Genomic DNA, 25034 nt, shown 5'->3' on the forward strand with positions numbered 1-25034 from the left:
GCAAAAGCCTTCGATACAATATCCTACTCGGGCATTATAGATAAGCTCACCAGCTTAAATATAAACCCCTATGTCACTAGGTGGGTTGCAGACTGGCTCAAGGACAGAACCCACATGGTTAGAATTGCTGGAGCCATGTCAGACTCCAAACCAGTAACAAGTGGCGTCCCACAAGGCTCAGTCCTGGGACCTCTCTTGTTCGGTATATATTTCTCGGAGGTACAGGACAACACAGAAGGACTGTGGTTGACCAAGTTTGCAGATGACTGCAAACTAGGTGCCATAATTGACTCTCCAGCCGACACAAGCATCCTACGACAAGGGCCTCATAGAAACAGACAACTGGTGCCAGAGCCATGGCCTCAAGCTAAATGCCAAAAAGTGTATAGTCATCCCCTTTGGCAAAAACAAAGTGCCCACAAATTACCACATAGGTGGTAATCCATTAAGTATGAAAGAAGTAAATGGGGACCCAAGTTGATAGCAATCTCTCATTTGAAAAACCACGTGGCCAAAGTGGTTAGAAAAACATTTTATATAGCCCACCTAATCATGAAGGGATTCACATCTAGATCAAGGGAGGTCATTGTGCCTCTTTACTCATCCCTCATCAGGCCCATAATTGAGTACAATGCCCCTTTTGGGATGTACCTTACCAGACACCTGCAGCAACTGGAAAGACCCCAAAAGTACCTCACCAAGAGGATCAAAGGGCTCAAACAGATGCCATATGCTGCCCAGTTAAAGAAACTCCAGCTCTACTCAGTGGCATACCGCCTACTCAGAGGCGATCTGTGCCTGACGTATAAAGCCATGTCCAACCCGGAATTAATGGACATGCTGCACCTCAGAAAATCCAAATCCCATCGAGCTACGCGCTTGAGAGACTTGAACCTCAGCACTGAAACAAATAGGACATGCTGGAAGGACAGATTCATAACCCAGAGGCTCCCTTCACTCTGGAATAAAATCCCAGTCCAGGTTAGGCAGAGTCCTTCATTGACTCTCTTCAAGAGGAATCTTGATGAGTGGATGGGAGATCATAGGTTTACCCCGGGTATCACTTCTGTGTTACTGTTAGATAGAGGCACAGTATACTAACCTCGAAAAAGGGCATAGCAAAATTCATTTAAAATGGGTGGAGAAAGCCAAACACACTTTGGCTAGGCTTATAAATGCCCTAGGGCAGATAGCCTAGTATGAACCTATGAATCTGTTTTGCATGGTTTTCTTTGCTTGCTATTTTTGAGTGTAATGGGGACTGTAAACAGGTGTTTTTATTCCCCACTTCCTTTTTTTCTTCTTATGCAGTTTTGAGAAACATAGGCTATGTAATGATTAACCAAAAAAAAAGGAAAAGGGGAGCTTGGTTAAGGGGGCATGACAGAGTTCAAATTAGTGTGCTTTTTTCATTCTTGCATGAGGAAATAAATGATTAAAGACTTTTGTTTTAAAACAGAACAGACAGTCTGATAGAGAAACTGGAAATAGTCTGTTGGAAGGGCATTGACTGAGGAAAAAGAAGAAAAAAAAAGAACAGAGAAATTGACTAGGACATAATGTTCCCTGAAAACAATCAAGTTTTCTCAGGTGTGACAGCTTTAAAGATGATACTAAACTAGTTAGACTTGAAGTAAAGTTTTCTCAGGTTTTTTTAAATGCAATGGGGATACTAATATAAACAAGGTGCCTTTGTTTTTTTTGTCTTGTTCACCCTTTTGTCTTTTTCTTTGTCCATTGTTGAGAAATGTAGGCACTGCAATGAAAAAAATGAGGAGGGAAGGAGATGGGGGGAGAGCAGAAGGGTCTGGTTAAGAGATTGACAAAATAAAAAACAGTGTGCTTTTTCCCATGCTTGCATAGGGAAATGACTGGGTAAAATCTCTAGGCATTATCCAGCAGCAAGTTTATTACAAAGCATGTAAATGAAAAAGAATATTGGATATTGTAAGGCTTTTTTTCTGATAAACAAGGTACCCTTAGCAGTTTTGTGTCTGGTTTGCATGCTACTAGAAGACAATTAGATAAAGAAAATGACTTGGAGAAAGTGTTTACTGAAAGCATTCAGGTGTTTTCTCCACTGGGAGAGTTATATAGATATAAAAAATCAAATACCACTTACTAATAGTACAGGCTATCCCATGCATCTTAGCATGACTAACCTTTCTTTTCGGTTAACTTTAGCCTGTCTGTGTAGCTGTCAACTTAGAACTTACTTTCTTATTAGGAAGCCAAAACTTCAATATGTGAAGATGTACATAGTTTTGTGTGTTATTGTAAAGTTCATAGGTTTTAGGAGGGTTGTTGGGGGATGGGAGGTTGGTTGTTCTGTTTGAGGGCTCTCGAAAAATCAAAAAGTTATGTAAGATGTGACATAGGTGCAAATGGATACGGCATGAAACAACTGTAAAAGACCAACCTGCCGAACAGTATGTACATATACCATAAACGTTGGGACTAGACATTTAGCAAAAGTGCAGTTATATATAAAAGATGGTAATAATAATTATATAAGAAAATTATGCTTTCTGTAATGTCTTTCAATCTAAATGGTCTTACAGATACATATAAAAAAGAAAGAGTAGTGAACTCTTTTAAAAAATGTAGAGTGCAAATAGCTATGCTACAGGAGACACACCTGGAAAGAGCTGAATATGTAAATTTGATAAAGAAAGTATTTCAGGATGGTTATTCAGCTGAATATTTGGGGCAAAGGAAAAGAGGAGTACTTATATTAATTGCAAGAGGAGCTCCATTAGTGATAGAAGAAAGGAAAAAAGATAATAATGGACGATACATAGTACTAAGGGGCTACTGGCTAGGGAGGAAGATTAGACTGGCATGAATTTGCATCCCCCCTAAAACTGCTTTAATTGAGCTTAAGAAAATTCTGGGAGAAATAATCAGCTTTTATCAAGGAATATTACTTATAGGTGGAGACTGGAATTTGGTTTGCAACAGTGAAGATGTGTCTGGGGGCCTAGAAAGGAAAATATAACAAGGGAGGGTAGATTTTTGAAGACATTTATGAAAATGTTTGGTATGGAAGATGCGAATTTAGTACTAGGAGTTCGGATTGAATTTACATATTAAATAGGCTATAGATTTTATATCTCACAAGAACATGTAAATTTAATTGAAGGTCTTGAAACACACCCAATAACTATTTCAGATGATGCACCGATAGTAACTAAAATAAAAACGCAAGGTAATGAAATGAAAATAAGACACTGGAGCTTTCCCACCTACTGGTGAAAAGAGAGGAATTTAAGGAATGGTTTGTGGAATTAATTTAGGAGCTAATAGAGAAAATAGATTTATCTTCTGAAAACATAGCTAAGAAGTGGGATAAAAGTAAAGTGGAGTTTAAAACTAGGTTGGAAATAAAAGAAAGGGAGATATGGCTAAACAGTAACAAGAAATATTTAGCGGACTGACAATGTTAAAGTATTGCAAAATAGGAGAAATCTCTCAGAACAAGAAAAGGATAAACTTTAGAATGCTAAACAGAAAATAAGGGATTACCTTGATAATATGCATGACTTGAAATATTGCTGTTAAGCATCTTTTTTTGATAATAATTCTAGAGCACAAGAACTCAGGCAACAAAAGTGAAAAGGGCTGTCATCAAGCTTAGGGAGCCTATAACAAGGAAGATAACAAGAGAGACCCTGTAGAAGTATTAGAAATAGTTATGTAAGATGTGACATAGGTGCAAATGGATACGGCATGAAACAACTGTAAAAGACCAACCTGCCGAACAGTATGTACATATACCATAAAAGTTGGGACTAGACATTTAGCAAAAGTGCAGTTATATATAAAAGATGGTAATAATAATTATATAAGAAAATTATGCTTTCTGTAATGTCTTTCAATCTAAATGGTCTTACAGATACATATAAAAAAGAAAGAGTAGTGAACTCTTTTAAAAAATGTAGAGTGCAAATAGCTATGCTACAGGAGACACACCTGGAAAGAGCTGAATATGTAAATTTGATAAAGAAAGTATTTCAGGATGGTTATTCAGCTGAATATTTGGGGCAAAGGAAAAGAGGAGTACTTATATTAATTGCAAGAGGCTCCATTAGTGATAGAAGAAAGGAAAAAAGATAATAATGGACGATACATAGTACTAAGGGGCTACTGGCTAGGGAGGAAGATTAGACTGGCATGAATTTGCATCCCCCCTAAAACTGCTTTAATTGAGCTTAAGAAAATTCTGGGAGAAATAATCAGCTTTTATCAAGGAATATTACTTATAGGTGGAGACTGGAATTTGGTTTGCAACAGTGAAGATGTGTCTGGGGGCCTAGAAAGGAAAATATAACAAGGGAGGGTAGATTTTTGAAGACATTTATGAAAATGTTTGGTATGGAAGATGCGAATTTAGTACTAGGAGTTCGGATTGAATTTACATATTAAATAGGCTATAGATTTTATATCTCACAAGAACATGTAAATTTAATTGAAGGTCTTGAAACACACCCAATAACTATTTCAGATGATGCACCGATAGTAACTAAAATAAAAACGCAAGGTAATGAAATGAAAATAAGACACTGGAGCTTTCCCACCTACTGGTGAAAAGAGAGGAATTTAAGGAATGGTTTGTGGAATTAATTTAGGAGCTAATAGAGAAAATAGATTTATCTTCTGAAAACATAGCTAAGAAGTGGGATAAAAGTAAAGTGGAGTTTAAAACTAGGTTGGAAATAAAAGAAAGGGAGATATGGCTAAACAGTAACAAGAAATATTTAGCGGACTGACAATGTTAAAGTATTGCAAAATAGGAGAAATCTCTCAGAACAAGAAAAGGATAAACTTTAGAATGCTAAACAGAAAATAAGGGATTACCTTGATAATATGCATGACTTGAAATATTGCTGTTAAGCATCTTTTTTTGATAATAATTCTAGAGCACAAGAACTCAGGCAACAAAAGTGAAAAGGGCTGTCATCAAGCTTAGGGAGCCTATAACAAGGAAGATAACAAGAGAGACCCTGTAGAAGTATTAGAAATATTTTGGAAATTTTATGACAATTTGTATAAAGCAGAGAAGTACGGAAATTAAGAAAAGGTACAAATGGAAAAGTCTATGGAAGAATTAAGTATGCCAAAGCTAGAGGTAGATGAGGCTCAGTTATTAACAGGATAGGAATGGATGATATAAAATGGCTATGTTATAACCAATCTACCGGAACGTTTCCAGTAATAGATGGTATTCCTGTGGAAGTTCGGAAGTTAGGAGAGAAGAAGATCTGAAAGGCTTTGTTTAACAGTATTTTAAGAGAAGAAGTACCAGCATCGTGGAAGATGGCATTGATAACGGCAATACTTAGAGGGTAAAGATCCATCGGATCTAGTTCATACAGGCCCATTTCAATACTAAACCGTGATCATAAAGTGTTTGTCTATAATGGCTAAAAGAATGGCAAAAGTGATACCAATATTGATAGATATGGATCATTGTGGTTTTGTGGAGGGGAGGCAAACATTTGACAATATTAACAGAACATTGATGACTTATTGGTGGGTCTTGATGCAGAGAAAGCATTTGACAGAGTAGACTGGGACCTCATGAGCAGGGCAGTGGAAGAATTTGCTTTCCCTGATACAATTATAAGGTTGATTAGAAGACTATATGAGGGATTAGAGGTGCAAATTAAAGTGGGTGGGGACCTCTCTGATAGTTTCTGCTTGAGTAGAGGAACCAGGCAGTGTTGTCCGCTTTCCCCTTTGTTGTTTGCATTATATTTAGAAGCATTGGCAAAGAAAATAAGGGACTCAGAAATTCAAGGATATAATTGGTATGGTAGTCAGGAAAAGTTGGCTCTATTTGCAGATGATATTATTTAATACCGGACAAAAACCAAAAGGGACATTAGTGTTGTGGAACATTTTAAGACAGCTCCATATCTTCTTGAGATACAAAATTAATGAAGCTAAAACAAAAACAATAGCTGTGAATTATGTACCCACACACAAATTGGTCCAACAATATCCTTGTTTATGGGGAGATGATAAAATTAAATATTTAGTAGTATGGATTAGAAATGTGTTTGTGGTGGCAGCTAAGTATATGTGAGAAGAGACTAAACAGAAGATAATACAAAAATTGAGAAACTAGAAGTTTTGTGATATGGATATTGAGATACAAGCCATTAAAATGTTTTTCGTACCTTTAGTCTTATATACAGATCAGGCATATTTTTATCAACAGGAGGAAAGGTTGTGGATAGCAATCAAAAAAAGAGTTCAAGGATATTATCTGGGGAGGGAAGACAGCAAGGGTCAAGTGGGATAAGCTGATTTTACCAATAGAACAAGGTGGGCTAAGATTACCTAATTTGAAGGGGGTATTTTAGAGCACAGAGTTAAAGTTCTTTTACATAACACAAGCAGAAAACTATAATTCAAAGTGGAAAGGAATTATGCTGACACATGGAGGAAGCTCAAGAAATAAACAGATATTGGGATTTTGGATACAGTCTCTTAAGGAAAACAACCAAAACCATAGAGTATTATATTCATAAAATAGGGAGAATGGAGAAAAGTGATTTTGCTGATTAGGGTTGACTTTGGTCAGGGATATGAATACTAAGAAAAAGGGGCTGGAATTTATTGGTGAAAACTGGCAAAGGAAGCAAGGTATTGGGAGCAAATAACTAGAAAGGTAATAGAATGGGAAGAGGCAAAGAATTTATTTGGACTGCAGGTTAGAGATTGCCTTCCCTATCAAGGATGTATTGGCAGAGAGAAAGAAATAGGGGATCCTAAATGAAAGACCAGCACTGGTAGAGATTTTAATAGAATCTAGATTAGAAGCCACCATTAAAGGAATAATTAGTAAAACAAAATATTGCATGATAGTTATAACAGTCAATTAGAGGAGCTTAGAAAGGACTGGGAAGAGAGACTGGATAAGCAATTTGCAAAGAGACAATGGGGGAATATATGTATAGCTCCCAAATATGCAACAAAGTCTAGAACATTTAAGATTTTTGCCTGGAAGTGTTTACATAGGTATTTTTATACCCCAAGTAGACTCCAAAGAATTTTTCCTCGGGTGGATAGCAAATGTTGGAGGTGTGATGGGCAAGAAAGATGTAGCTGGGAACATATTTTTTGGAAGTGTGATGAGCTGGCAGACTTTTGGGATTCCCTGCAGACCGCTCTGTCAGAAATGCTGGGTGAACAGATTGGACTGACTGGGAAGATGATTTTTTTGAGTTATGCTACAGAGTTGGAATTTCCTAGACATAGTAAAGCCTTGCTGAGTATAATTATTGTCTGCCAAAAAAGCAATTACTAGAAAATGGAAATCAAAGTGTAGGTCATTGCCTAGACACAGTAAAGCCTAGATGAGTATAATTATTGTCTGCCAAAAAAGCAATTACTAGAAAATGGAAATCAAAGTCTAGACCAACTTTACTAGTAGTGAATATAGTAACAGAGGTAAAACAACTGGAATTGGGATATTTAAAAAAGGGAAGCAGCAAACTACATAGGAAAATGGGAATTGTGGGAACAATATATGCAGAGCAGGAATGATGTTTAAGAGGCAGGATTTGAATGAGCTATATAATGCTTAATTGACAATGACTGGTTGATTTGTAAGTGATGTATAATATTTACAACTATAGTTGTTTCAATCCTGTCTGTGATGTAAACTCTCTGCAGCTAAAGTGATATCATTTTGTATGTTTTTCATTTATATAATGTAAGATTGCCTTTGTCATATGTATAAATTGAATAAAAATGTTTGGGAAAAAAAGAAACCGTCACAGCTTGTGTGTGCCAGCTAAGTACACATATTTTACTTTTGTTTACCCGGGTTTCTGCAACCGGCTTTAGTTGGGGAAAAAAATTTGTTGTCAGCATGTCTGGGGAGAAATGCTCCAACATATTATAATCATTTTTAAGCAAACATTCCGTATACATGAACAGGGGTCTGTATTACTGTCATCGAAGTTTTATTTCCATGAATACCTAATCATCCATTTATCGAATGTCCACATCAGTGAACGGTTTTCATAGGGAAGGGAATTACTTGTCTACCACAGCAATTGTCACACACACACACACTACATTATTTCAAACCCACCGAGGTGGGTGGCCGTCCCCCCCCCCCCACACACACACACACACACTTATATGTACTAACTCTGAAATCACAATACAGTGGGGAAAAGGGCAGATTTCTAATGATGGCCAACTAACTCCTTTCCCCAAAACACATTGCTTCCCTAATATCTGGTTAACCTTTCCAGGATCGTATATTAAAAAAAAAATGTCATCAACAGCCCTCAAAGCACATAGACCACTAGTATCTGGTTGACCTTGCCAGTATATTGTATTAAAAAAAATCAACAGTCCCCAAAACACAACACATTGGCTCCCTAGTATCTGGTTAACCCTGCCAGGATAGTATATTTAAAAAAAAAAAAAAAAAAAAAAGTTAACAGCAGCCCCCAAAACTCATAAGCCATTAGTATCTGGTTGACCATGCCCAGTGTATTATATTAAAAAAAAATCAACAGTCCGTAAAACACTTATCCTGGCAGGGTTGACCAGATACTAGGGAGGCAAGAATATTAAAAACAAAAAGAAAGTCATCAATCAACAGCTCCCAAAACACCCACACTGCCTACTACTATCTGATTGACCCTGCAAGACTCCAGGCCCAGGATATCTGAAAGAAAATTTATTGAAGTAGTCCTGCACCATTTAAACAATATCTGGTCGATCCTGCCAGGAAATAATTAAATATGTAAATTATCTGGTCAGCTCTGCCAGGGGAAAAAAATTGGAGAAAGTATCTTGTTGACCCTGCCAGGGAAAAAATACATAAAGTATCTGATTGGCATTGCCAAAACACACACACACACACACACACACACACAACAAATGAATTTTACCCACAGTAAACTAAAAAAAAAATTCTTCCTTGCCAAGGAATCCTTTACTTACCATTTATCCACTAAGTAGTCTGTCAGCTTTTTATTTTTGTTTTGTACTTTTCTCGAATCTTGATATAGTTCGTCCATCTCTCTCGCGCCCTCCCTCACAGATTAACAGTTAAGTTAACTTAAAGCATGGGAAGAGAATGTGAGAGCAATAGGACTAAGCAGCCACACCACATCAGATTACATGATATGGCTGCTGATTTAACAGCCCAGTTGGATTCCAGTTGACTGTGATTAAAACCACAATGACTTTTGGGCATTTTCATTGATGCCTGCAGCCTTAATCCAGATTGTTTTTAAGAGTCTGCTGACAAGAAAAGTAGTTTTTTTTTTTTTTATAACTTAGAACTTGAGCACACATGTTCGCTGCTCCAAGGTCTGCAATTCTTCCACGTTACACACTATTTTGCAGTAATTGGATGTAAATGGAGAAATACTAATGAGAAAATATACATTTCGAAGGCATATGTGTTTCCAATCCGGACAGTGATGTAAAAAATTATATTTGATAAACTGAAATATTTTAATATATAGCAGGATAAAAAGGTATATGAAAAAGGCTTTAGTATTGAACTATGCTTGAGCACATGGCTTGGTACATTGCTTTTCCTTTGGTGAGGTCATGGCACGGTGAGATACTTAAAAATTTGATTGGAAAGGATGTCAGCAAACAGCTAAGGAAATGAGAGCCTCAGCCACGGTTAGGTGACCCTGCTATAGCTAAAGCTGGTTCCTTGGACCACTTATCTCTTTCCTTGGTCCTGCTGGTGTAGTCCCTTTAGCCACCATAGACTGGGGGTTATACACATCGTCTGCAGCTGTTTGAGTGCCCGTAGTGAGCAAGGGAGAAGAGACACTTTTGTCAGTTCCTGGAGAGGGGGCAGAGAATGTCTCTGTTTTGCCACAAAGTTGTGCCTGTCCATAGGGAGGTTATTGCTGGTAAATTTCAGACTATTTCTTCATAAATTCCTGCAAAAATAAACAAACAAAAAATGAAATGTGTCTCTTCTCTTGTCTCAGTGACTCTGGACAGGAGTAATTTATTGGGCTTAGCTCAGGGTTTTGTGCTGGCTTCTGGCCTAAAGGAAAAAGGGATTCTTCATTTTCTGAATAGATTCAAGAAGTTGACCTTCATAATGATTTTGAAGGGACAGATTGTGTTGTGTCCACGGATTTTTGGTTCAGATTCTGAGCAAAGTGTGGCTTCAGCCAGCCCCTGTGGGAACCCCCCCCCCCAAGAACAAAGGGCAGCCTTAAATCAGAATGACTATATGAAGTGCTTTCATCCCACCCTGTTTGTTCCTTCATCCTTCCAGAAAGTTTGAACTTAAGTTTCTCTCTCTAGCAGCAGGTTGATTCAAACATATGGGTTGTGAGAGTAATCCATCAAAGGTAATGATGGCATGAGTCATCTCTCCCACTTTTTTGGGGATTCCTCCACATCATCAGGCCAAACTCTTTTCTGTCGTGACAGTCAGCATTTACTCACTCGGGAGGTGATAGAAGCTGTTCCTCCTCCTCAATTAAGAGAAAGGTTTTATTCAAAAATGGTTCTGGTGCCAACGAAAGAATATTCTTGGAGATATGTTGTAGACCATTCCTCTCTGAACCAGTCTGTGATATTGCCCAAGTTCAAAATGTTGTCACTTTATAGCTTGTGACGCTCTTCCCTTTTTGAGTTTTTAGTGACTTGAAATTTAAAAGATGCATATCATCAGATTCCTATAGATCCAGATTTCAGATGTTTCTTAAGGTTTTCTGTGTCTGGATCCCATTATCATTTCTTTACTTTACCCTTTTGGGCTATCAGCTGCTTCAAGTGCATTCATAAAGTGTCTAGCTTGTGTACTAGCCTAGTGTAGACTGGAGGGTATTCTCATATTTCCTTATTTACACCACTTGCTTATGTTTGCAAAGTCTTTTTCATAATGTCAGGAATCTCTCACTTATCTAAGGGATCTCCTGTGCAGGCTGTAATTCCATGAGGACATTCAGAAGTCTTTTCTGACTTCTTCTCGCATGATTGTTTATTGGCGTGTCTGCTGTACCCCTCAGTTCAAAGACCTTTTCTTCCACAGAGAAAAATAGATCTGTATTTAGATATATTCATAAGGTTTTCTGCTCAGACTTCAATCTCATCACGGGGATTTCTCTGGATTGTATGGTACTCATGATACCTCTTGTAATACTCCACATTAGAAGGATCCAGTGGTACGCAAATGCTGTCTTGTCCCAACATCACTTTTCAAATTCTAGTTTTGTGGTTTGTGGAAAGGGAGATAATGTGGTAGAGACAGCAAATTTCTCAGAATCTAGGTCTCCCTTCTCCTCTCCTGCTGCTGCACAGTCAGTCACAACAGACACCTCAGACTTTACTTGTGGAGCAGTGTCAGTGGGAATAAAACAGCAGGGTTTTTGGAACAAAACAGACAGTAGACAATCCAAAACACACAAGCATAAAGAGATGTTCGTCTTTTAAATGCTGTCATCTCTCTCAGTCATCAGTGGCCCCGGGACTTCTGCGACTGTCTCCAGCCAACACCACAGATATGTGGTACATAAACAAGTAAAGGGGAACCAGATCTTATCCTTTGTGCAGATAGCCATGGTAGCCTGGGATATAGCTTTTCAATACAATTTCACTCTACTGTCACCTTGCATTCTGTCATGAGCAGAATTGTGTGGCAGACCAGCTGTGAGAGGACCAGAATAGACCTTCACAAATGGAAACTGAATCAGCGTGACTTCCAAGATTTGATCTGTCTGTGGGAAACACCTGAAATAGATCTTTTTTTGTCTGCACTCTAGTCAGTCAGTTGGTGAAATTCTAATCCAGAACTTTATGCAAGAAGGCCTGAAAGACAGATGCTTTTTCTTTCCTTAGACAGGAATACTCCTGTATGCTTTTCCATCTTTTCCACTAATATCCAGAATAATTCTGAAGATTCAGAACGACTTCCAAAACATCATTTTGATGATTGCCTTCAGGCCCAGGCAATAGTGTTTTTTCCCTTCTTGAAATGGCCAGGGATAATTAACACAAGCTTCCTCACAGACTGAATTTACTCACACAAGACCAGGTGTGTTTGATACATCCTGACCTCAATCAACTACAACTGACTGCCTGGATGACAGTTTTTAATACCTTTTAGGTATCTTTTTTCCAGAGGACGGGAATCGGGTATTAATTGGGGCAAGAAAACCTGCAACTTGAAAATCATATATTAGCAAATGGAAAAGGTTTTCTAGTTAGTGCCAAGGAAACGGACCAGCAATTTATGGTTAGTGTTTCTCTGGTTCTACATTTTTGTGTGAGTTACTGTCTTATGGTTTGTCTTACTCCTCACTCTAGGTACATTTGTTGGCCATGTCAGCACGTCTGCCCATGGATCCTCTGCTTCCAATGCTGTGTTTTATCAAAACGTTTTTGCATGGGGTGTTGCATATGTAGCCTCCTGGAAAACAGGTAGTTCATCTTTGGGATCTTAATTTTGTGTTCTAGAAAGTAACTCTTGCTCCACTTGAACCAGCCCATCAGGCTGACTTAGGGTTGTTGACATGGATACCAGTGTTACTGCTCTGACTTCTGCAAGAAGAGTATATGAGTTGCAGTAATTTCAAACTTATTTTCTTTAAAACTAATCCTTCATTTATGCAAATAATGGTATCTGAGTTTACCTTAAGCCAGGCTATCCATCCCCCTCTCTTCTTTCCAGAACCTAAAAACAAAGGAGAAAGGATTCTCCATACCTTGGTTGTCCACACACAATTCATGCACTGACTTGACAGAACAGAATTTTTCAGAACTTCTGGTCACCTGTTCCATTTCTTGTGAAGGTAAGAAAAAAGGACAACCAGTGTCAAAATAGACTACTTCCAAGCAGATGTCTCTTGCTATTACTTTGTTACTCTCACCACGTAAACTATGTGGATGTCTAAGGCCTAGACACTGGTAAAAAGGAGTCTATCGTACATGCCACATCATTTCATTTCAGCGGCATATGGGAAAAGAAAGAGAGTAAAAGAGCCCCTTAACTGGTAGACTTACGCTGCTGGTCTCCTTATACAGCCTCCACTGAAGGGTGGAATTGTGTCAGGATATAGGGAGTAGGTGCATGGAGAACATAGGTGCGAACACCAGAACCTGTCAGCACATGCGGAGGGTCATGCACAGGTGGACCTTGTGGTGATCTAGATGCCCCCATCATCACCAGAGGAAGGGTTAGGCCATTTACCGCAAGACTACTTTCATAGCTGAGAGACTGACAAGTTCATATGCAATAATATTGTCTGTATGTATAACACCACCACTCTTCCAGACGATTCTCACTGCAGCGGATCAGGGAATAAATGGGCATCAATAAGAAGGAGAGTATACAATCAGCAAATAGCGGGGAAAGTATTTAGAAAAAAAAATATTTCAGACATGTTTACCAGCGGTTTGCTTCATTCATGCCAAGCAGGCTGAACAGATTAGTAGCTCAGCTTGCACTCTTCAGGTGGTTGGCCATTTGCATCACTTTCTGTTCTGGCAAATGTGGCAGTATCTTTTCTCCACAAGTAAGCTTCTACTGCTGTAGGGCAGTTGCTCTTTTTGAAGTCTTCCTTAAGAATGTATATGCCCAGAGTATTTGTAAAGCTGCTACTTGGACTTTTATCCATACATCAGGGCTTTGCAGATTGGATGCTCACTGTAAGTGGTAAGACTAAAACACTTTGTGTTGTTGAAGATGTATGGTACTGCCTTCTTGTAAATGGAGACGCACATCACTTTAAAAATACGCTTATTTTATTATATAAACAAGTATGCTTTTTGTTTTTAAATGCTTAGGTGGGAGCTTGATCTTTGGAAAGCCTTTAGCTCCCAGTGCATGTTTAAGATAATATTTTCTACTTAAAGCTCCCAATAATGTGTTCAACAGAAACTGCTATGTAATGGTAAGTCCCATCTAGTTCTTGCTACGTTTTACTAATAGCCTGCCTCTTAAGTAGCATGTTAGCTTAGTAGTAAAGTCATGGTTGCAAAGTTCAGGTTTCAGTCCTGATCTCCTGCCACTTGTTTATGTGGATTTTTGCATGCTTTCTCTATATGTACTTAGTTTTTCTGTGTATACTTCGGTTACCTGTCAGTCCCCAAAAACATACTGATTGATTGGCTACACTACATTGTATTTTTTTGTATTTACTTTTGCCATTGTGGCCTGGATCTTGGCTGCAAAGGGTCCGAGAAGGACAAATGTACTTACTTGGTTAACAAAAAAAGGAAGGAAAGAAAGAAAGAAATGAATTTGTGCCATGTGGGCTTTATCATTAAGGTGGCTTATGGTCATCTCTTCACCTTTTGATACTATGTTCTTTGCTTGATGTTGCAGATTAATATGTTACTAGTGTAGCATCTGTATTGTGTGTGTGTGTGTGTGTGTGTGTGTGTGTGTGTGTGTATATATATATATATATATATATATATATATATACACACACATATATACATATTTTTTTTTATTTTTTTTTTGAGAGGGTGGTATCCCTACAGTATCTGCCAACCATTCACTACTAGCTATTTGCTTTATGTCCTTTGTCTTCAAGGTAAGAGGAAGAATAAGAGACACAGTTTACTTAAAGACGAAACACCCAGTCATTTAATTCAGTAATAGTGCCACTTCACCCGTGCTGAGAGCTGGCACTTGCTTACTTCTATGCCATTTCCCCCTTACTACTCAGCTCAATGTGTGCACCATTGTAGTAGATAGGTAAAGGGGTTCTGTCATGTTTTGTCCAGCTGTTTTGCTCCATATACTCAAAGGTAGTGAAGAAGGATTAGGTGTAAATAATTGCTTAGTTGAAAGATACTACCAGTGAAAATGCTAAACAGCCCATTTTGACAAGTGAGGAGGAGACTGTGTGTGTAATAAGAAAAGATACAGTGACAGAAGACTGAAGACTGAATCTGTGAAATTCTTGAAGCTTGTTTGATACATTTTGAAATGTTTTTGCCGTCTGATGCATAGAACTATGTTACAGTAGTTAATAGTTCAGAATTCATTAAGTACATTAGCAACAGAGTTTGTCTGTCCTGCCTTCTAAGAGACAGGGTTGTCATCCTTGATGTCTGTAACCATAGTTTTATTAATAGCCTTAGGTCTCCTTTTTTGCACTGTGAAAAAGGGTGTGGTATTGTACCACAGGTAATTATGTCTTAATGGAGATTAAGACAGCTGATACTTGTAGAATTCATACTAGTGGGGAGAGCTGGCAACCAGCACTATTCACACGACAGCTTGTGCTTGACCCTCTGATGTCACTGTGCTCTTACTCTTATTTATTTATTGACATTTGTTAACCGGGTTTGTCCAACTGGGCTTGTGGCCCATTTTCAGCGGAGACCCAAGGAGAAAAGCTCCAGTAGTACATTTTAAACAAGTACAATTTTAAGCAATATTAATATAATAGCAGTTATAGCAAAAATGTTCACATATGTTGGGTTACATGCATAAAAGTTAAAGTTGCATTAAAAAGAAGCTAAGTAACAATTCTACATTGATATAGTTCAATAGGTCAACAATAAAAATTTTTTGTTTGTATAAAATTATGCAGATGCATAGTAGACACATTGGAGAGAGAGGTGTAATGAGGTACTAAGTATGGTCCTTTTGAGGGTACATAAATGGAAGGAAGACTAGGTAGGGTCATGGCAAGGGCAGGTTCTGGAATTGAGAAAATAAGCTTTTAGTTAATTTTTAAAGTGTGAGGTGTGGGAGATTGAACGTAAGTCAAGGGGAAGTTTGTTCCAAGCATGGGCAAGGGAGTGTTTGTAGAGTAGTTTGCCTACTGACCTTTTTGGGTGGTAGATATCAAGTAATTGTTGGTTAGAGGTACGGGAAGTCACTTCCCTCAGAACATAGGAACATGAGTTTTCTGAGGGTAATATAAGCGGGTGAATGCTGTCTTGGCTTTGAACCCTTTGCATCTGCCAAAACCAATAGTCCCATGAAACTTTCCCTTACAACAAGAAGGTGGAGCCACCTGGTGATGTAATACTAGGATAGGAGAATGAAAGGGTCATTTGGGGGTTTGCAGGTAGATTGACAGTGAGTGGCTGTGAAGGAAGAAATACAAAAAAACACAATAATATATACCTTGAGTCATTTGGCAGTTTGAATCTGCATATCATATGATTTGGGGTGGGTCTTGATGTCTGGATGTACATAAGGAATGCTGATATTAAGTGCATTTAAGTAAGCACACCTCAGGTACACATTAGTCATTGTCGTTGAGAGTTCTTGTATGTTTAATTCATTTCAGTATTGAAGTTCGATCAGCTGCAGCAACGTGTTTGAAAAATATATTAGCCACTCAGCTTGGAAACCAGTTTTGGGAGGTTCACAAAAATAATGATCCGATGCTGAGGTATCTTATGCCCTTTAAGGCAGCCAAAAGAAAGGTAAGCACCATTCTTTCATACTATCATAATGACAATGGTATTATTAGCATATCCAAACTTGGTTTATAAAATATTTTCAGAGTATGTAAATTAAAACTCGGTCTGGTTGTAAATGTCTTGAAGTATTACTAGCTTGTGTAAAAGAAATCTCGATAGTGGTATGTATTCATAATGAGCTACTTACTTGTTGAGTGTATGTATTCTTACGTAATTATGTTACTTATATTGCCAGTGGTCTTTTACATTTGGAGTTCACAAAGTTCTAAAATTACAATTTCTTAGTGTTTATTTAAATTTGCAATATAAATTCAGTGACATACAGGCCTTTTTATACCTTATCTTGTACGAACTCCCCTCCCCCACACACACTGTACCACCATGTTTGAACAGCAATATAGTGCACATGCTTTGACACTTACAATAGTTTTGATAAAGATGGAGTATTTTTAATTTCAACACGCATTACTTTTTAACTGGGTGAATGAGCACAGATTTCTGCATAGGCATGCAGACTTCTGGTAGTAGTGCTGATTGTTCTAAGAAGCAAATGACATCAGAGCAAAAGACATACGCTGAAGTTGATTATAAGTGTTGAAATTTAAGAAGTGCTGATGAAATTTTCGAACACCTACATTGTAATCTGTTACAAATCCAAACACTGTAATAGTTAAATGCATTTGTAGTTTAAAAATTCAGATGCTGAGAATATACTACACCTGATAAATAACTAAATATCTGTAATCTGTATTTTGTAAGAATTCCTTTAGGTTTTAAGTAACCCAGCTAGAAGGTAAAACATAGTACCATGTATTGCATAACTTTTACTGTAGGATCACAAAAACAATTCAGTATATCTTATGTTCATTGACTCATTTGCTAAATGACACCTTAACAAAAGACTCGGTAATGCAAACCACATTTGTTTTGCAGAAAATTTGTTTTATTAAACATAATTAATTATGACCCAACAGTAAAGAATTGTTTTGCATGCTTTTTATCCCCACTGTTTGTCGACTGTCATCCTCCTCCTAGACAACTGGCCCATTAGTTCTCATTCACTGGTGTGAGTGGGAGGGTCTGTCATTTAGATAGCCCTCAAGAACAGTTGCATTTTTTGCTTTCTCTCCCAGGCCCTAACTGAGCACACTCAGGCACTGGAAAGATGCATGCAATGAGCCACCTGCAGAAGACATCCCATCACTTTTGCAATGGACGTTCTGTCGAGCAACCTTGTTGATCCCCTTAGAGCATGCACAGTGGCATCTCCAGTTTCCACCAGGGAGATTGCACAGCCAGTGTAAGAGGTGAGAAGGAAAGGGCGCACAAGCCCAGTCATTGGTCATAACTTTCAGCTGCTACATTTTAGACCACACACTGAGCACCATGGTGCTTGGGTTTGATAGAAAATGCAATATTGTTTTGCCTGTATGCTTTAAAGAGCGATTAGAATAGGACAGTTGCACCACCAACACTTTGTGCTCTGAGCAGTTGCCCCCTTCACCCCAGACTAGCTACACTACGGCACACACACAGACACACACACAGACACACACACAGACACACACACAGACACACACACAGACACACAATCTAATTTATTTATTGACATTTTTGGTTTTTTGGTTTTTTTATAAAAATTACATTTTAAACAAGTACAATTTTAAACAATATTAATATAATAGCAGTTATAGCAAAAATATTCACATATGTTGGGTTACATGCATAAAAGTTAAAGTTGCATTAAAAAGAAGCTAAGTAACAATTCTACATTTATATAGTTCAGTAGGTCAACAATAAAAATTTTTTGTTTGTATAAAATTCTGCAGATGCATAGTAGACACATTGGAGAGAGAGGTGTAATGAGGTACTAAGTATGGTCCTTTTGAGGGTACATAAAGGGAAGGAAGACTAGGTAGGGTCATGGCAAGGGCAGGTTCTGGAATTGAGAAAATAAGCTTTTAGTTCATTTTTAAAGTGTGAGGTGTGGGAGATTGAACGTAAGTCAAGGGGAAGTTTGTTCCAAGCATGGGCAAGGGAGTGTTTGTAGAGTAGTTTGCCTACTGACCTTTTTGGGTGGTAGATATCAAATAATTGTTGGTTAGAGTTACGGGAAGTCACTTCCCTCAGAACATAGGGACATGAATTTTCTGAGGGTAATTGGCTTTGAACCCTTTGCATTTGCCAAAACCAATAGCCCCATGAAACTTTCCCTTACAACAAGAAGGTGGAGCCACCTGGTGATGTAATACTAGGATGGGAGAATGAAAGGGTCATTTGGAGGTTTGCAGGTAGACTGGCAGTGAGTGGCTCTGAAGGAATAAATACAAAAAAACACTATAATATATACCTTGAGTCATTCGGCAGTTTGAATCTGCATATCATATGATTTGGGATGGGTCTTGATGTCTGGATGTACATAAGGAATGCTGATATTAAGTGCATTTAAGTAAGCACACTCAGGTACACATTAGTCATTGTCGTTGAGAGTTCTTGTATGTTTAATTCATTTCAGTATTGAAGTTCGATCAGCTGCAGCAACGTGTTTGAAAAATATATTAGCCACTCAGCTTGGAAACCAGTTTTGGGAGGTTCACAAAAATAATGATCCGATGCTGAGGTATCTTATGCCCTTTAAGGCAGCCAAAAGAAAGGTAAGCACCATTCTTTCATACTATCATAATGACAATGGTATTATTAGAGTATCCAAACTTGGTTTATAAAATATTTTCAGAGTATGTAAATTAAAACTCGGTCTGGTCGTAAATGTCTTGAAGTATTACTAGCTTGTGTAAAATAAATCTTGATGGTGGTATGATTCATAATGAGCTACTTGTTGAGTGTATGTATTCTTACGTAATTATGTTACTTATATTGCCAGTGGTCTTTTACATTTGGAGTTCACAAAGTTCTAAAATTACAATTTCTTATACTGTTTATTTAAATTTGCAATATAAATTCAGTGACATACAGGCCTTTTTATACCTTATCTTGTACGAACCCCCCCCTCCCCCACACACACACTGTACCACCATGTTTGAACAGCAATATAGTGCACATGCTTTGACACTTACAATAGTTTTGATAAAGATGGAGTATTTTTAATTTCAACATGTATTACTTTTTAACTGGGTGAATGAGCACAGATTTCTGCATAGGCATGCAGACTTCTGGTAGTAGTGCTGATTGTTCTAAGAAGCAAATGACATCAGAGCAAAAGACATACGCTGAAGTTGATTATAAGTGTTGAACTTTAAGAAGTGCTGATGAAATTTTCCAACACCTACATTGTAATATGTTACAAATCCAAACACTGTAATAGTTAAATGCATTTGTAGTTTAAAAATTCAGATGCTGAGAATATACTACACCTGATAAATAAATAAATATCTGTAATCTGTATTTTGTAAGAATTCCTTTAGGTTTTAAGTAACCCATCTAGAAGGTAAAACATAGTACCATGTATTGTATAACTTTTACTGTAGGATCACAAAAACAATTCAGTATATCTTATGTTCATTGACTCGTTTGCTAAATGACACCTTAGCAAAAACTTGGTAATGCAAACCACATTTGTTTTGCAGAAAATTTGTTTTATTAAACATAATTAATTATGACCCAACAGTAAAGAATTGTTTTGCAGGCTTTTTATCCCCACTGTTGTCGACTGTCATCCTCTTCCTAGCCAATTGGCCCATTAGTTCTCATTCACTGGTGTGAGTGGGAGTGTCTGTCATTTAGATAGCCCTCAAGAACAGTTGCATTTTTTGCTTTCTTTCCCTGGCCCTAACTGAGCACACTCAGGCACTGGAAAGATGCATGCAATGAGCCACCTGAAGAAGACATCCCCTCACTTTTGCAACAGACGTTCTGTCAAGCGACCTTGTTGATCCCCTTAGAGCATGCACAGTGGCATCTCCAGTTTCCACCAGGGAGATTGCACAGCCAGTGTAAGAGGTGAGAAGGAAAGGGCGCACAAGCCCAGGCATTGGTCATAACTTTCAGCTGCTACATTTTAGACCACACACTGAGCACCATGGTGCTTGGGTTTGATAGCAAATGCAATATTGTTTTACCTGTATGCTTTAAAGAGCGATTAGAATAGGACAGTTGCACCACCACCACTTTGTGCTCTGAGCAGTTGCCCCCTTCACCCCAGACTAGCTACACTACGGCACACAGACAGACACACACACACACACACACACACACACACACACACACACACACACACACAAGATTCTTTGATAATACCTTTGTCATTCTGTTAGTATTGAAAAAAAAAATAAGTTTATGATCTTGATTTAGAATTAAAACAGATCTGTATTAAAGTGGATCTGAAGAGTTTTTACCTTAGGTAATGTAGTCACCACAGCTTTCTTCCAAGATGCTCCCATTTAAAATCTCATTTAGAAAAACCTTCCAGATCTTTATTACTTTCTATCCTTGCAAGCTTCCACAGGAATACTATCTGTTCGTGGAAATTTCCTTATTAATTGATCATACATCACCATTTTATCTCATCTCTTCCTATCTTAACTATTAATTGTTGGGGCTCATCTTCCTCTCTTCTTAGTGTGTAACAAAGTCTTCCATAAATATTTCCATTTGTGTCTTTTCTTGGTTTAAAGTACAAACCAATGGCACGGCAAACTAGTAAAAGAGTCCACAAATATAATAAAATTATTTAATCGATTAAATAATTTTATTATATTTGTGGACTCTTTTACTAGTTTGCCGTGCCATTGGTTTGTACTTTATTCAGTTTGGTTGCCGTTTTGTCTTTTCTTGGTTTGTTCGTTCCACTGCTTTGCATACATTTGATCTCTGGGTATTCTTTTTGTCATGAGATCTTTATGTATGTCGCAACCCTTTCTACTTTCTGTTGCCTAATTTGTTGTGAGATTCCAGATGTAGATCCCCGAGAGGCCCCTACACTTAGTTTCTGATACGAATGTGGTGTCACGCAAGCTGATGGTGAAAATTCTTAGTGAAGCAACTTTTAAACCACACAAGGGCACTATGTCCTACATTGTAGCTGTGCATTTTATCAGTTTTTTTGTGTGGAAATGTTTGCTGTTGGCCTAACTTCTGCAGATGAAAAAGGTGATTTCACTTTATGTATTGGAGTTACACAAATGGGATTGCAGATGTATGATATGATACTGTATTTGTGAAGATTAAACTAAATGTATGGATAAGGAGTTTGCTAAATTAAAAAAATGTGCCTTACAGTATTTGAGATTAAGATTTATTGGGATTGACTTTAAGCAATATTTTTTAACTTAAGTGAAATTCTTTGGAAGAAGAATGTAGATATTTATGTGGTGGTACTTATAGGAGAAGCTGGATTGAGTGAAATGTTATTAATCATAGAAGGTGGAATATTTGCTGTGTTGAAGATAAGTTTATTATTTCCTGTGGTGTTGTCTGAGAATTGGGCTATGTTTTGTTAAATGACGTCCATCTTTTATTAAGGTGTAAAGGACCTCTACAAGAGTTTAGGTTTTTCTGGGCTTTTTTGATGGTACAGTTATGTATAGTATTTACCATAACAGTAGATATTTGAAAATATATCACTTCAGTAATGAGACCATGTTCCCTCCATCCCACCAAGGGAATTGTTTATAATATAGGTTGCATATTATGCTTATGTTGCTGCTGTTATAGTTACGAGAGTTACATTATTTTACAAAGGATAATCTAGAAGCAAATACTCCTTTGTGTGAATGGCAGAAAAGGTTAAAAGAGAAAAAGGAAGCTCTTAACAGTGATGACTTTATAAACAAGAAAAGGAAGCTCTTAACAGTGATGACTTTATAAACTACCAACTAAGTTTGCATGTAGCATTGGTATGAGACCAGCAGTGGTATCTGTAAATAAAAGGGAATAGCTGATGAAAACTTTGGTTAGAAAAAGAAGGGAGCAGAAGGTAAGTAATTTCTAATGTTATGATTTATAATGAGCTCCTCTTAAAGCAGTCCTGTTACAGTAAGTAGCTTAACACCACAACTGTACTTTTCTTTCCAAAAGTAGTATTGGGGTTGTCCCCAAACCAGTCTTTTAATAAGCAACAGGAGACTTATTGTAGCTATGCTCATCAGGTGACCACTTAAGTCCCTTTCATGAAATGCTATATTCATTGAAGGAAGTGTGATTTATCTTTTCATTCAGAGACTGGAATGGGGCTACTTTGCATTCTTTAATTGAGATTGTGTAATCAGTGAGTAGGGAGGGGAACAGTCAATTTGGTATATACCCACTTGTTTCTCTCCATGATTGTGTGACCACAGAGTTTAAGTAGCAGGAGCTATTGACATGTAGCAAGATGACTCCTTAATCCCTTGCAACAATACTTCATAGGTTTTTGATGTTGATTTTATGTTTATCTTTTTTAACTTTTTTCTTTTTGGTGTTTTGGTTTGTATTCATTTTGTGTTTGCTTTTTGAAATTGGAAGCTTTTTGATGACTAGAACTTGATAAGTGATCTCTTAATTGGTGAGGCTGCGATGAAGTGTTTTGCAGCTGTCCATTAACCTCCCTGTTTTCCCTGCAAGGGCAGAAATCAAAACATGAAAGGGCCCTCCGTACACTGTGCCACAAACAGCTTAAGTGTGTTACATATATTGGATGTGGTTATATAGGACGATGGACAATTTTTTTGTGCCTTTAGCACAAAGGAAGGAAACACTTGCAGTTGCCATGCAGATGCTAAGTGGCTTGTCATCTACATTATTTTTGCTATTAGCAGCTTGCCACCTATTGACAGACATTCAGTTAAAGCTCACTCTTTCATGTCTCCATTTCAGGCATCTGTGCCACAGATTTTTGCCTTCATTGTATGAGCTCATCAAGAGTTAATATCCAGAGTACAGCTCATCTAGCTGGGCCATGTTTTAGAAGTTCGTACCCTTCAATTTTTATGTCTGAACTCTGGGCTTTTTGTGGTCCACTAGCTCCTTCTACCCTGGTGGTAACTACGTGGGATTCAAGTCAGATTTGTAATGAACAAAGGTTCTTGATGTTGGATATAAGAGAATACATTCTTAGTGCATCGGTTCTAACTGATTTAATTTTTTACCTTGTTAGTCCTTTGTTTTCACTGTAAACTGTTGTGATTCAAGCAGTTCAGATACTTCAATGGGTATGGTTTGTTACCGAAATCCTGGAGTACATCCAGAAGGTGTAAATAGTGTCTAGCAAATACATCCAACTGACAAGGTTCAACGCTATGCTTTTAAATTTTGTTTTTAAATGCAGTGATATTATCAGAGTTCCATATATTTTAAGAATTTAAGATTAAAGAAAGCTAACAGGAAAGTATTAACTGTGGCTCTTTAGATTTCACATGATGCTTAAAATAGAACGCTCTTCCTGCATGTCCTACTTTACTGCCAAAATGATAATACACAAAGCAGCTGCATTATGCATATTGAATAGCCACTCTGAAATACGACTTAGATTATCTTGCTTACTTCACAGGTAATTTCTTTCATTTATATTTGCAAATGGCTGATAGTGCGTCAAAGCATATAATACATTATGTTCACTAATGTAATTTACTGAAGTTCTAGGAATGTGCTTCAGTATTTATTGACCCTTATTACTGCCACAAAGGGAGATCAAAAGAGTCAGACTGAAAAGCAATGCAGCGTAGAGGGGTGAAGCCTTTACCCCCCCCCCCCAAACTACCCAAGTTCAATTAGCAAGTTAAGAGCTGGAAAGAGATAGCAGGAGAGGGTAGGAATGACCATTCATGCTAACTTGCCTGCCCTAGGGAAAGGGGAATGATGCTCCTGGTTGCCCATATTGCTTCTGAGTAAGCACAATAACAATCTTCACAGATCAGGGGGATGTCGGCATGACTTTCCAAGCCAGTGACAGTAGCCCTCATAAGCATTTGTATGGGAGCATTCACATGCTGGAGGATGGCATAGAATGCCCCCAAGGAGATAGGGGTGTTTACATCAGCCACCGGGGGGTGGGATTTGGGTTTAAGCACAACGGCATTCAATTACGGTCTAACAGCTCTTGAGTAAGTGAGTGCTAATGGTTAGCAAGTAGCAGGAAAGAAATACCTTTTAAAAAAAGAGAGTGACACAAATGGCCAGTGAAAGGGTGAGGAGAGAAAATGAGAGACTGAGCTATATATCATGCACTGGCTGAAAGCTTATACAATTGTCAATGTATCTTCTTCTGTCATGATATATTACTGCAGTCCATTACTTGTGCAGGTCAACACTAGGCACTGACAGATGTTTTTTTTTCTGCTTTTGTTCTTCGTTTGTTTCTGTTTAACAACACAAATTTGTATTCAGTTACAGAGATGTTTAGGTGAGAGGGTGACAGCTAAAGATAGTATACAGGTTTATACTGTTGTAGACTGTAGTACTTACTTTTATTGCTAGCTACTAGTTAAATATTTTAAGCAGTGTCTCTTTCTGAGCACCATTTTCTAGAATGTTTCTTATTTCAGCCTTAGTGTTTAGTGTTTTGTTGCTGATAAAGTTAAGCTGAATGCTTTGTTGTTGATATTACATTTTATTTGTTTAAGCTTCTTGAACTGACAAGGCCTGCAAAAAAAGATGATCCAGCAGAAAAACTGGATGATGCAGCTCTTTGGATC

General features: G+C 37.7%; 1 protein-coding gene across 3 annotated transcripts in view; it reads left to right on the forward strand.

Moving 5' to 3' along the window:
- ATM (ATM serine/threonine kinase) overlaps nt 1–25034 on the forward strand; it is a 3174581-nt gene that overhangs the window by 1495690 nt on the left and 1653857 nt on the right. For all 3 annotated transcript variants that reach the window (XM_044072618.1, XM_044072619.1, XM_044072620.1), the window contains 2 exons: nt 16272–16410; nt 24963–25034. The exon at nt 24963–25034 is cut by the window's right edge and continues 108 nt beyond it. In XM_044072618.1, coding sequence (XP_043928553.1) covers nt 16272–16410; nt 24963–25034 — 211 coding nt within the window. The remainder of the gene's footprint in view (nt 1–16271; nt 16411–24962) is intronic.

Source organism: Protopterus annectens, chromosome 5.part0, assembly GCF_019279795.1.
Source record: "Protopterus annectens isolate FY-2018-M chromosome 5.part0, PAN1.0, whole genome shotgun sequence".
NCBI classification, from domain to species: domain Eukaryota; kingdom Metazoa; phylum Chordata; order Ceratodontiformes; family Protopteridae; genus Protopterus; species Protopterus annectens.